The following is a 13278-nucleotide window of genomic DNA, read 5'->3' as shown; positions in this document are numbered from 1 at the left end:
CTGGCGGCAATGGCAATGGCAACCCTCCCTCCTTCCCTTCTCTCCCTCCCTCCTTCCTTCCCTCCTTCCCTTCTCTCCCTCAGTATGACGTCATCGGGCGGGAAAAACCGTGGTGTAGGAAAAAAATCGCGGACTTATTTTTTAATTAATATTTTTTGAAAAACCGCGTTGCAGCGTTTCGCGCTAATCGAGAACGCGCAAATCGAGGGATCACTGTATGGCATTCAGTTTTGGTTGCCACAATGCAAAAAGGATGTTGAGACTCTGGAAAAATTGCAGAGAAGAGCGACAAAGATGATTAGGGGACTGGAGGCTCAAACATATGAAGAACGGTTGCAGGAACTGGGCATGGCTAGTTTGATGAGAAGAAGGACCAGGGGAGACAGGATAGCAGCCTTCCAATATCTCAGGGGTTGCCCCAAAGAAGAAGGAGTCAACCTATTCTCCAAAGCACCTGAGGGTAGAACAAGAAGCAATGGGTGGAAACTAAACAAGGAGAGAAGCAACTTAGAACTAAGGAGAAATTTCCTGACAGTTGGAACAATTAACCAGTGGAACAGCTTGCCTCCAGAAGGTGTGAATGCTCCAACACTGGAAGTTCTCAAGAAGATGTTGGATAACCATCTGTCTGAAGTAGTGTAGTGTTTCCTGCCTAAGCAAAGGGTTGGACTAGAAGACCTCCAAGGTCCCTTTATATTATTATAATAAATACTACAACTACTACTACGACAACGACTACTACTGCTGCTACTACTACTAGCAGCTACCATAGGGGCTACGAACAGCAGATGGACCCCCTCCTATTGGAGCACACACACCCCTGTTGACATTGACTTTCTCATCTGCCTTTTAGGACAACACCAAAATCCTGCAGGTTGAGTTGTTAGGTGCCAAGTGTGATTCTCTACTTGACGTATTCAGGGACTTAAGTGCTTCTGAAGTAGCAAAAATTTAAATAATTTCCTTCTAATCAGGACAAGGAATGCATGAAAAAAAATTGCCTCTGGTGAGCTAAATACTGAAAAGCATTTAAATTTTCTTGCCTTAAAAGATAGAAACTGCCAAGTCTGTTGTCCTGCCTCTAAAAAGAGCAATTGCTTTGATCCCCTGGGGTTTTGATTATGACACCGAAAAGCCATAATCCAACTTTTTAAGCATCATACTTGATGCTGAACATATTCTCCTTGAAAACAAAACATTCGTCGCTTCAAATATGCAAATAAATGAGACCGGTAAGCTTAAAAGCTGATTTGATTCGACTTAATTACAACCGATGTTGAATTCAGGTTTGGATTATCTCCTGATTACATATTTTATTAAAACGGGTCCCACAAGGACTTTGAGATATTTTCCCTCTGAACAATGCTCTTAGCTCAACAATGACAATTATCCTTAAATACACCGAGATGTTTTTTTGCATAAAATATGGGCAATCAGCTGAAAGCGAGCCGCATAATGCATTTCATATTTGTCATTGCTCTATTTGGTCTTTTGGAGGGGTCTGATAACCAGAGAGTGTCCAGACTGACCGATATGATGCAGGGATATCTTCAACAAACTCTTAATTCTCCCTTTGGTACTTTGGTTTTGAAGATTGTGGTTTTTCTGATGCAGTGAAGGGCTACTAAATTTTTTACTACCACACTGCGGGCGTGGCTTATTATTATTATTATTATTATTATTATTATTATTATTATTATTATTATTATGTCAGTACAACACAGCAAACGAGATCACTATGCTGGATTTCGAATTTCATCCCCAGTCGGGCGCTTCCCAAGCACCTAGGACTGCGTGATGTAGCGGCGAATTATGTTTGCCGGTCCCAGTAAAGCCGCCTTTTGCAATTGACAGACGGAGATTTGGTCAATTCCAATGGTTTTCAAATGTCCGCTGAGATCCTTTGGCCCTGCAACCAGCGTGCCAAGTACCACTCGGGCCACTTTCACGGGCTTATGCCAGAGTCGTTGCAGCTCGATTTTTAGATCTTCGTATTTCACTAATTTCTCTAGCTGCTTCTCCTCAATTCTGCTATCTCCTGGGATTGCGATGTCGATGATCCATACTTTCTTTTTCTCCACGATCACAATGTCTGGTGTGTTATGCTTCAGAATTCGGTCAATCTGAAGTCGGGAGTCCCACAGTAGTTTTGCTTGCTCATTTTCGACCACTTTTTCGGGCTTATGATCCCACCAGTTCTTTGCCACTGGTAAATAGTAGTTCCGGCACAAGTTCCAGTGGATCATCTGTGCCACAGCATCATGTCTATGCTTGTAGTCAGTCTGTGCGATCTTTTTGCAGCAGCTGAGTATGTGGTTGATTGTTTCATCTGTTTCTTTACAGAGTCTGCACTTTGGATCGTCTGTTGATTTTTCAATTCTGGCTTTGACAGCATTATTATTATTATTATTATTATTATTATTATTATTATTATTATTATTTATTAGATGTGTATGCCGCCCCTCTCTGGAGACTCGGAGCGGCTCACAACAACAATTTTGTGGGTATGGTTTGATGGCCATGTGACCGGGTAGGAGTGGCTTGCCGGCCATGTGACCAGGTGGGAGTGGCTTGACAATCAGGTGACTTAACCAAGGATTTTCCAAGACCCTCAAAACAATCCCCATATCAATGGACTTAAAACAAGCAGGTCATCGAATTCACTCCCATCCTAGAAGTGAGAAGCTACAGAACAGTGAAAGGACAGAAACATCTCACTTAGGATTTGGAAATCACATTTTGAGCATTGTCATAAAGGTGCCTTCATGATTAAAATGGTCACTCAGAAAATAATCACTTACTCAAAGGCAATAATAATAATAATAATAATAATAATAATAATAATAGTCACACTGTTTTATTATTGTTGTTAGCCGCCCCGAGTCTTCGGAGAGGGGCGGCATACAAATCTAATAAATAAATGAATGAATGAATGAATGAATGAATGAATGAATGAATGAATAAATAAATAAATAAATAATGTATTAGATTTGTATGCCACCCCTCTCCGAAGACTCGAGGCGGCTGACAACAATAATAAAACAATGTGACAATGTAAACAAATCTAATATTTTAAAAGCATCTAAAAACTCCTCATTTTTAAAAACCATGTAACACAAGCATTCCATCCATAAAACTATAAAAGGCCTGGGGGAGATATCTCAATTCCCCCATGCCTGGCGATATAGGTGGGTCTTAAGTAGTTTGCGAAAGACAAGGAGGGTGGGGGCAGTTCTGATCTCTGGGGAGGAGTTGATTCCAGAGGGCCGGGGCCTCCACAGAGAAGGCTCTTCCCTTGGGGCCCGCCAGATGACAATCTTTAGTTGACGGGACCCGGAGAAGGCCAACTCTGTGGGACCTAATCGGACGCTGGGATTCGTGCGGCAGAAGACGGTCCTGGAGGAATTCTGGTCCGATGGCCTGTAGGGTCCCTTGCTACTTTCACAGCCTAAGTGAACATCCCAAAATGCTCCATTCCACACAACAGTCTTTAATCCTCCTTCCTGCAAACTACCAAACAAAATCAAGGTTTCTGGCCAAACATTTGGTTTCAAGCATTATTCCTTTTATTTTCTAGAGCAGGGGTCTCCAAACTTGGCAACGTTAAGACTTGTGGATTTCAACTCCCAAAATTCTCCAACCAGCGATGAAGACCTCTGTGAATACTCTAGCCATTCGGAAAGGAGGGGGAGGCAGAAACCCAGATCCAATTAATTCCAGATCTTCTCTCATTATTCTTTTCCAAGACACTTTTGTTTGTAGCGGAATCGCCGGCTTTGGGGTTTTTAAACGCTTTCGGGAAGAACGCAGGGGCTGCCCAAAGAGGGTAGCCTGCATTTTCTTTCAACATCTTTTGGTGCAAATTGGGGGCTCTGGGGTGGAGCTCCCTTTTTACTATCCCAGTATATCCCCCCCCCCACCGGTCCGGACAGCAACCCAACCCTGGTCTGATAAATCGGCATAATAACAAACTGGGGAAGGAACAAGTCCTCATGGTGCTTTCATTTCTGTTTATTATACAGAGCTTTGGAAATAGGCACCAATTATTCAAAAATGGAAACCTATTTTTAAAAGTTGATCTCTGAAAACAGCTTTAGCAAGACAAGATCTTTGGTAACTATGGGAACAAAATCACTCTGTACCAAATATATTGTATTGTGTGTTCTAACTAGGAACCCTACAGTCTTATCTCAGGGCGCTGGTGTGTTGACATGATCAAACATCCTGAGACAGAATACAGTGGTACCTTTAAGAACGCCTCTACTTACGAACTTTTCTAGATAAGAACCGGGTGCTCAAGATTTTTTTGCCTCTTCTCAAGAACCATTTTCCACTTAACAAACCGGAGCCTCCGAAACTGTAACCGGAAAAGGCAGGGAGAAGCCTCCGTAAGGCCTCTCTGGGAATCTCCTGGGAGGAAACAGGGCCGGAAATGGCAGGGAGAAGCCTCCGTTGGGCCTCTCTAGGAATCTCCTGGGAGGAAACAGGGCCGGAAATGGCAGGGAGAAGCCTCCGTTGGGCCTCTCTAGGAATCTCCTGGGAGGAAACAGGGCCAGAAAAGGTGAGGAGAAGCTGCCATGCGGCCTCTTTAGGAGTCTCCTGGGAGGAAACAGGGCTGTAAAAGGCGGGGAGAAGCCTCCGTGGGGCCTCTCTGGGAATCTCCTGGGAGGAAACAGGGCCAGAAAAGGCAGTGAGAAGCCTCCGTGGGGCCTCTCTAGGAATCTCCTGGGAGGAAACAGGGCGGGAAAACATGGGGAGAAGCCTCCATGGGTCCTCTCTAGGAATCTCCTGGGAGGAAACAGGGCCGGAAAAGGCAGGGAGAAATCTCCGTGGGGCCTCTCTAGGAATATCCTGGGAGGAAACAGGGCCAGAAAAGGCAGTGAGAAGCCTCCGTGGGGCCTCTCTAGGAATCTCCTGAGAGGAAACAGGGCCGGAAAAGGCAGGTAGAAACGTCCATGGGGCCTCTCTAGAAATCTCCTGGGAGGAAACAGGGCCTTCACCCTCCTGTGGTTTCCCCAATCACACGCATTGTTTGCTTTTACATTGATTCCTATGGGAAAAATTGCTTCCTCTTACAAACTTTTCTACTGAAGAACCTGGTCATAAACCAATTAAGTTCTTAAGTAGAGGTACCACTGTACTTCGATGAAAGTCACAGCAAAATAATAAAGGAAAGCAGATTTATTGGTTGACAGGAGTGATCTGCTAACCTATGTATCATCTACCCTCAAAACAGAGACAATGAACCAGTCAATTGTACATCTCTCCCCCAGTTTGTTTCTCCTGTGGTTACTTACCCTACAAATCTCGGTCGCCACCAGCATACTAAGGCAATTAAACCAATTGTCGTAGGCTTCAAGATTATAGGTCTTTGTCACATCGCTTCGGCACTAAAAAAATCAAACATCCGTCGTTAAACTTGAGTTGAATTGAATAGACGGCTATCAGCAAAGTAAATCCATCTGCATAAGTAAACCCATCTTAGATGTATGTTTTAACAGATTAACAGAGATGGGAGGGATGTTTAAATGTTTCGATCGTGTCCGCACTTTCCCTTCTGTCCTCCAGACTATACAGATTGAGTTCATTAAGTCTTTCCTGATCGGTTTTATAGTGAAAAAGACCTCATGGTCCATCTAGTCTGCCCTTATACTATTTCCTGTATTTTATCTTAGGATGGATCTATGTTTATCCCAGGCAGGTTTAAATTTAGTTACTGTGGATTTATCTACCACGTCTGCTCATAGTTCCCTCTAAGCTGAGCAGTGAGCAATCGCTCACTTAAAAATCATCATCAACTCAGAGTTTTCCAAACCTGCCCAGAAGCCGAGAGGGAAGGAGTGAGAAGGAAGGAGAGAGAGAGGAAGAGAGGAAGAGAGAAACAGATAGAAAAAAGAGAGGAAGGAAAAGAGAAAGAAAAAGAATGGGAGTAAGGAAGAGAGAAAGAAAATCAAAATCTAGTTTGAAACTAGCTCAACTATTTAAGTGGCATTTTGATATTGATAGAGTTGCCCTATTATGAGCTCACTGTTATAGACACACAGGACAGTATTTTATTTTGAAATTCTCTGAGGCAAAACAAGGTGGGTTTTCTATTTGTTTGTTTGTTTGTTTGTTTGTTTATTTATTTATTTAATATTTCTGTGCCACCCAATCCCGAAGGGACTGCCGCTCAGACACTATTCTTTTCCGCCCACCCCCTCAAAAAATTAGAGGGAACACTGCTTCTGCTGGAAGTTTTTTCCAAGCATTTACTACTCTTTCAGTCAAATAATATTTCCTCACGTTGCTTCTGATCTTTCCCCCAACTAACTTCAGATTGTGTCCCCTTGTTCTTGTGTTCACTTTCCTATTAAAAACACTCCCCTCCTGGACCTTATTTAACCCTTTAACATATTTAAATGTTTCGATCATGTCCCCCCTTTTCCTTCAGTCATCCAGACTAGACAGATGGAGTTCATGAAGTCTTTCCTGATACGTTTTATGCTTAAGACCTTCCACCATTCTTGTAGCCCGTCTTTGGACCCGTTCAATTTTATCCATATCTTTTTGTAGGTGAGGTCTCCAGAACTGAACACAGTATTATTCCAAATGGGGTCTCACCAGCGCTCTATACAACGGGATCACCATCTCCCTCTTCCTGCTTGTGATACCTCTAGCTATGCAGCCAAGCATCCTACTTCCTTTTCCTACCGCCCGACCACACTGCTCACCCATTTTGAGACTGTCAGAAATCACTACCCCTAAATCCTTCTCTTCTGACGTTTTTGCTAACACAGAACTGCCAATACAATACTCAGATTGAGGATTCCTTTTCCCCAAGTGCATTATTTTACATTTGGAAACATTAAACTGCAGTTTCCATTGCTTTGACCATTTATCTAGTAAAGCTAAATCATTTACCATATTACAGACGCCTCCAGGAGTATCAACCCTATTGCACACTTTAGAGTCATCGGCAAATAGGCAAACCTTCCCTACCAAACCTTCCCCTATGTCACTCACAGACATATTAAAAAGAATAGGACCCAGAACAGACCCTGCCAATACAATTGGGCATGGCTAGAGATTATCGGTTAAATCTTTCCATTCCCCACGTCCACTTCATTGAAATTTTAAAACTTACCTTGTGGTTATCCAGAGAATCCACGTGGCTGACGATCTGCATGAGATCTTCTGGATAAATGTTGCTGACCCTCTCCTGAAACAAAAAAATAGACGGTCAAGATCACTGGTGGGTAAGGAAGACACTGATGGAACATTTGAGAGGTGGGCACTTTTTCATCCCCCGGTGTTTCCCAACCTTGGCAACTTGAAGATATCTGGACTTCAACTCCCAGAATTCCCCAGCCAGCAAATGCTGGATGGGGAATTCTGGGAGTTGAAGTCCAGATATCTTCAAGTTGCCAAGGTTGGGAAACATTGGTGTAGACAACGGCCTATACCCGTGATGGCTAACCTTTGCCAGACGGAGGGAGTGCCCAAAGCACGCTCCCGAAACTCATTAATAATCATCATCATTAATAATCATCATCATTAATGATAATGATAATGATAATGATAATGATAATGATAATGATAATGATAATGATATAATAATAATAATAATAATAATAATAATAATAATAATAATAATATCAGAGTTGTAAGGGACCTTGGAGGTCTTCTAGTCCAACCCACTGCTTAAGCAGGAAGCCCTACACTACTTTTCCGGCTCTGTTTCCTCCCAGGAGATTCGTAGAGAGGCCCCACGGAGGCTTCTCCCTGCCTTTTCCAGTTACAGTTTTGTAGGCTCAGGTTTGTAAGTGGAAAATGGTGCTTGAGAAGAGGCAAAAAAATCTTGAACACCCGGTTCTTATCTAGAAAAGTTCATAAGTAGAGGTATTCTTAGGTAGAGGTACCACTGTATATCCATCCTAAGATAAAATACAGGAAATAGTATAAGGGCAGACTAGATGGACCATGAGGTCTTTTTCTGCTGTCAATCTTCTACCCTGTTTCCCCGAAAATAAGACGTACCCCGAAAGTAAGGCATGTCAGAGGTTTTGCAGAATTTGCTAATATGAGGCACCCCCCCGAAAATAAGGCGTAGTCAACTTTACATACGGTACGGTGGGAAAACATACGGTACCATTCAAAGCTGTTCATAGCGGTACCGTAATAATGTGGCGTCCCCTGCTGGCCCCTTCCATTGCTTTGTACCGTCCAGTGCAGCAGACACAGTCTGCTGCTGTCTCACCACCATTACAGTCTCCACTACAGTGCGTAGACTGTAGCTCCTCTGGTGGCTGGAAGCTGCAATAGCGGGAGTATACTGTTGTACTATATAAGTGCCGTCCTTTGTGTGTGTGGGTGCCATACTGACAGGTACCGTACCGTAATCAGTGTACCGTACGGTACACTTTCTTTGGGGGTGTCAGCTTTTCTGCCTGTGAATTTGTCTTATTTGAGAAATATAAGGCACTCCCCGGAAACAAGACGTAGCACAACTTTTGGAGCAAAAATTAATATAAGACAGTGTCTTGTTTTCGGGGAAACACGGTATGTTTCTATTTGTGATACCATGAAGCAGAGAATGGACAAGGAAGGGCTCGCTCACCAGTTCGATGTGGGTCAGCTGTTGCGCAAGGACCAGAGGGTCACAGCACACGCTCAACACGTCCTTCTGGGAGGCCTGTGGCTTAGTTTTAAGGATGGCACCCTTGTCAGTCGCCGGTTGCCGAAACTTTTCTCGGATCTCTTGGTACTGATTGCGGGTGGCGAGAGCCATCAGAAGGTCCTGCGTCATTTGGCTGATGATCTTCTTGACCGTCCCGTTTTCCTAATCCATAAAACAGAAGAGTGGACTGGGTGTAAATTATTCCAGGCAGGGCGTTGGAGTATTTATTTTATTTTATTTATTTTATTTGTCATACCAAAATAGTATTGTATTGTAGTATGTTTAACATAATACAGTGGTACCTCATCTTACGAACGCCTCTTCTAACGAACTTTTCAAGATACGAACCCGGTGTTTAAGATTTTTTTGCCTCTTCTTCTGAACTATTTTCACCTTACGAACCCAAACAGCTGCTGCTGGGATGAAGGGGTTTCTTTTTTTCCCCTTTTTTGAAGAAAGAAAAGGGAGGGGCTGCTTGGAGTAGGAAAGATTTTACAGAGAACAATGTGCTTGCAAAGGAACTGAAAGGGTGTCTTTTGAAGAAAGAAAAGGGAGGAGGGAGGGGCAGCTTGGGGGAGGAAAAAGTTTGCAGAGAACAACATGCTTGCAAAGGAACTGAAAGGGTGTCTTTTGAAGAAAGAAAAGGGAGGAGGGAGGGGCAGCTTGGGGGAGGAAACATTTTGCAGAGAACAACGTGCTTGCAAAGGAACTGAAAGGGTGTCTTTTTAAGAAAGAAAAGGGAGGAGGGAGGGGCAGCTTGGGGGAGGAAAGATTTTGCAGAGAACAATGTGCTTGCAAAGGAACTGAAACTGTGTCTTTTTAAGAAAGAAAATGGAGAAGGGAGGGGCAGCTTGGGGGAGGAAAATTTTTGCAGAGAACAACGTGCTTGCAAAGGAACTGAAAGGGTGTCTTTTTAAGAAAGAAAGGGGAGAAGGGAGGGGCAGCTTGGGGGAGGAAAATTTTTGCAGAGAACAACATGCTTGCAGAGGCACTGAAACGGTGTCTTTTGAAGAAAGAAAAGGGAGGGGCGCCCCCCTTGCCTTTCTTCCTTCCCACTCACCCTTTAGCCTAGCCTTGCTTCTTCCACCCGCCCCCTTTAGCTGCTCCTCCCTGCCCTCTGTTCGCCTCCCTTCTAAAGTTTGGGATTTTCCTGAAGGATTTGCACGCATTATTTGCTTTTCCATTGATTCCTATGGGAAACATTGTTTCGTCTTACGAACTTTTCACCTTACGAACCTCCTCCTGGAACCAATTAAGTTCGTATGATGAGGTACCACTGTATAAGTATAAAGTAGATATAGAAATAGATAAAAAAGACATTAGGACAGGGACGGTAGGCACAAATGTTCATTGTATTTATATGTCACTCACTCCAAAGCAGACTCAGAGTGGCTAACACACGCTATGAAAGTTTTGATTTGTTTTTTTCCACTCTCTTATTTAATTAAATTTTGTTTGCTGCCCGTCTTGCTTTGAGGCAACTCTGGACAATTTACACCATTAAAAGCAACGAAAACCCACAAAACTAGTTTATTTTTTTGTCATCACCTTCCTGGGCCTTTTTGACGACACCTCTTTCTTTAATCAGATGTGGCCTCACCCAAGGGAGGCCTAATTTTTGGAAAAGCAGTGGATTAAACCCAGCCGCCAAAGCAAACTAGAATTCCTTTGGAGTTCACCAGTTTTGAAAGAATATGCTTTCAAGCATGTGAGGCAGGCCCCAGGGGAAGAGCCTTCTCTGTGGCAGCCCTGGCCCTCTGGAATCGACTCCCCCCCGGAGATTAGAACTGCCCCCACACTCCTTGTCTTTTGTAAATTACTCAAGACCCATCTATACCACCAGGCATGGGGGAGTTGAGACACCTTTCCCCCAGGTTTTTTATATTTATGTTTGGGTATGTATATGTTGTTTGCTTTTTAAAATATGATAGGGTTTTATGTGCTTTTTAATATTAGATTTGTTTTCGCTGGAATATTGTTTTTATTATTGTTGTGAGCCGCCCCGAGTCTTCGGAGAGGGGCGGCATACGAATCTAATAAATTGCATTGAATTGAATTAGTCATCACCCATATGATCTTCGCTGTGGCTTCTCACCCTCCAGATGTGACATTCCAGTAAACAACTAGACCAGTGTTTCCCAACCTTGACAACTTGAAGATATCTGGACTTCAACTCCCAGAATTCCCCAGCCAGCAAATGCTGGCTGGGGAATTCTGGGAGTTGAAGTCCAGATATCTTCAAGTTGCCAAGGTTGGGAAACACTGAGCTAGACTGACAGATTCGAACACGACGCGCTGACAGTATTAAGTGTCAACTTTAATCATCAAAGGTGTCGTCCGCTTTATAGCTATTAATTTTTTTAAATAAGCACAGGCTCAACGACTCTTAAAGCTTTATCACCCAATCTCAAAACATCCTATTCTTTTTTTTTTAAAAAAAGAGGCCCTATTATCTTTTCATTTTGGATTATTTAATAGCGCGTGGCACACGCTTCAAAAATCATTTCGTTAAAAGCACCGCGGCCCTCACACGAAGGCGTTCCCCCAAGCGAAATTGGCCTGCTGGAGGAGATTTGGTTGGAGTCAAAACACAGATTAGGCTCTTCAAAGCAGCAGTCGAAAAATATCGGGCTGCTTTGATTCTCAGTCATCCGTGTCAGGGGTGGCTCCAAAGATAGCAAAGGCCCCAGTCGCTTTAAGTGGTATACCAAGTCAGCCTTTTGCCCCCAACAGTCTGGGTACTGCATTCTAACTGCTGGAAGGGAAGGAGAAAGAAAGAAAGAAAGAAAGAAAGAAAGAAAGAAAGGAAAGAGGGAGTGAGGGAGGAAAGGAAGGAAGGAAGGGAAGGGAAGAGAAGGAAGGAAGGAAGGAAGGAAGGAAAGAGGGAGGGAGGGAAGAAGGAAGGAAAGGAAGGAAGGACAGAAAGGAAAGGAAAGGGAAGGAAAGAAAGAAAGAAGGGAAAGAAGGAAGGAAGGAAAGGGAAGGAAAGGGAGGGAAAGAAGGAAAGGAAGGAAGGAAGGAAAGGGAAGGGAAGGAAGAAAAGAAAGAAGGAAAGAAAGAAAGGAAAGAAGGAAGAAAGGAAAGAAAGAAAGAAAGGAAAGAGGGAGGGAAGAAAGAAGGAAGGAAATGAAGGAAGGAAGGAAAGGGAAGGGAAGAGAAGGAAGGAAGGAAGGAAGGGAAGAGGGAGGGAGAGAAGAAGGAAGGAAGGACAGAAAGGAAAGGGAAGGAAAGAAAGAAAGAAAGAAAGGAAAGAAGGAAGGAAGGAAAGGGAAGGAAAGGGAGGGAAGGAAAGAAAGAAAGAAAGAAAAGAAGGAAGGAAGGGAAGAAAGAAAGAAAGGAAAGAGGGATGGAGGGAGGAAAGAAGGAAGGAAAGGAAGGAAGGAAAGGGAAGGAAGGAAAGGATAGATAGAAAGAAAGAAAGAAGGAAGGAAGGAAAGAAAGAGAGGAATAGAGAGAGACAGGAGAGGGAGCAAGAATAGCAATACACTTATATACCACTTCTAGAGCACTTTTTTTTAGCAGTATATTTTGGAAAACATGGATCCTTCAGATCCAAAGTGCTCCACGTCCCAACGGCGTAGGGCAAATTACAGTCAACAGTCCACCTGTCTCAGTACTGCCTACGACATAAATGGACCGCTAACGATAAATACTTCTCCCTTGGACATGGGTTGGTAACACTGAGCTCACTACTCATTCTTGTCTCTTCCTTACCTCGTCACATTGGGTGATCCGGTGAGCAATTTCCTTTAGCTCCCTCATGGATTTCTCATCCTGGAAGTCATACGGAAAAGTCTCAGTCCATTCTTTCAGAAGTTGGATTATCTTCGCTGCAAAGGCTTTTAACTTCCCCTAAACAAGAAAAGGGAGTTTGTTAAGAAGTGTGCCCAAAAAATATTCCTGACTCTGAATTTTAAGGTTGCAGGTTCAAGTCCCAGTGGGTATGGCTAGCTGATGAGGCCAAAATAAGGCCGAAATAGATCTATCCTAGTCTCCCTTAATTTTAAAATTCCAGCTAAAATTCCACCCTCCTTGCCTTTCGTAAGCTCCTTAAAACCCACCTCTGTCGCCAGGCATGGGGGAATTGAGACTTTCCCTTCCCCCTAGGCTTATAAAATTTATGCATGGTATGTCAGTATATATGATTGGTTTCTTAAATTGGTTTTTTTTTTAAATTAACTTAAGATTGGTTTACATTGTATTATTATTGCTGTTAGCCGCCCCCAGTCTACGGAGAGGGGCGGCATACAAATCTGATTAATAAATAAATAAATAAAAAATAAATCACACCCCAAAGAGGCTAAGGCTGTAAGCTAATACCTTTTATTATGCAACTCCTCTTGCCGTCTCCGCGAACTCCTATATCGAGGATCTATCCACTGGCTTTCCCCTCTCATGTCATCCTCACTCTCTGACTGGGACCACTCCCCCATTGTCATCTCAGCCCCCTCTAGTGGTTCCTCAGGTTCACTCAGGTCACTTTCTCCCTCACTCTCTGCATCAGCTGGCAACCCCTCTGGCTCAGGGTATCCAGAGGGGCCTGGCTCATTCTCCTCAGAATCTGACATGACCTGAGGTGGACAAGGCGCACTCACAACACATAGCACTCAATGATTGAC

At 43.5% G+C, this 13278-nt stretch overlaps 1 protein-coding gene across 1 annotated transcript in view; it reads right to left on the bottom strand.

Annotated features, from left to right (window-relative positions):
* RASGEF1A (RasGEF domain family member 1A) overlaps positions 1 to 13278 on the bottom strand; it is a 66302-nt gene that overhangs the window by 24023 nt on the left and 29001 nt on the right. The window contains exons 4-7 of the mRNA XM_070751987.1: positions 12374 to 12511; positions 8600 to 8821; positions 7127 to 7201; positions 5298 to 5390 (exon numbers count right to left, since the gene is read on the bottom strand). Coding sequence (XP_070608088.1) covers positions 5298 to 5390; positions 7127 to 7201; positions 8600 to 8821; positions 12374 to 12511 — 528 coding nt within the window. The remainder of the gene's footprint in view (positions 1 to 5297; positions 5391 to 7126; positions 7202 to 8599; positions 8822 to 12373; positions 12512 to 13278) is intronic.

The sequence above is a fragment of the Erythrolamprus reginae genome, chromosome 5 (genome assembly GCF_031021105.1).
Source record: "Erythrolamprus reginae isolate rEryReg1 chromosome 5, rEryReg1.hap1, whole genome shotgun sequence".
Classification (NCBI taxonomy): domain Eukaryota; kingdom Metazoa; phylum Chordata; class Lepidosauria; order Squamata; family Dipsadidae; genus Erythrolamprus; species Erythrolamprus reginae.
The sequence above is the reverse complement of the archived record's forward strand: the minus strand, read 5'-3'. Positions and strand labels throughout refer to the sequence as shown.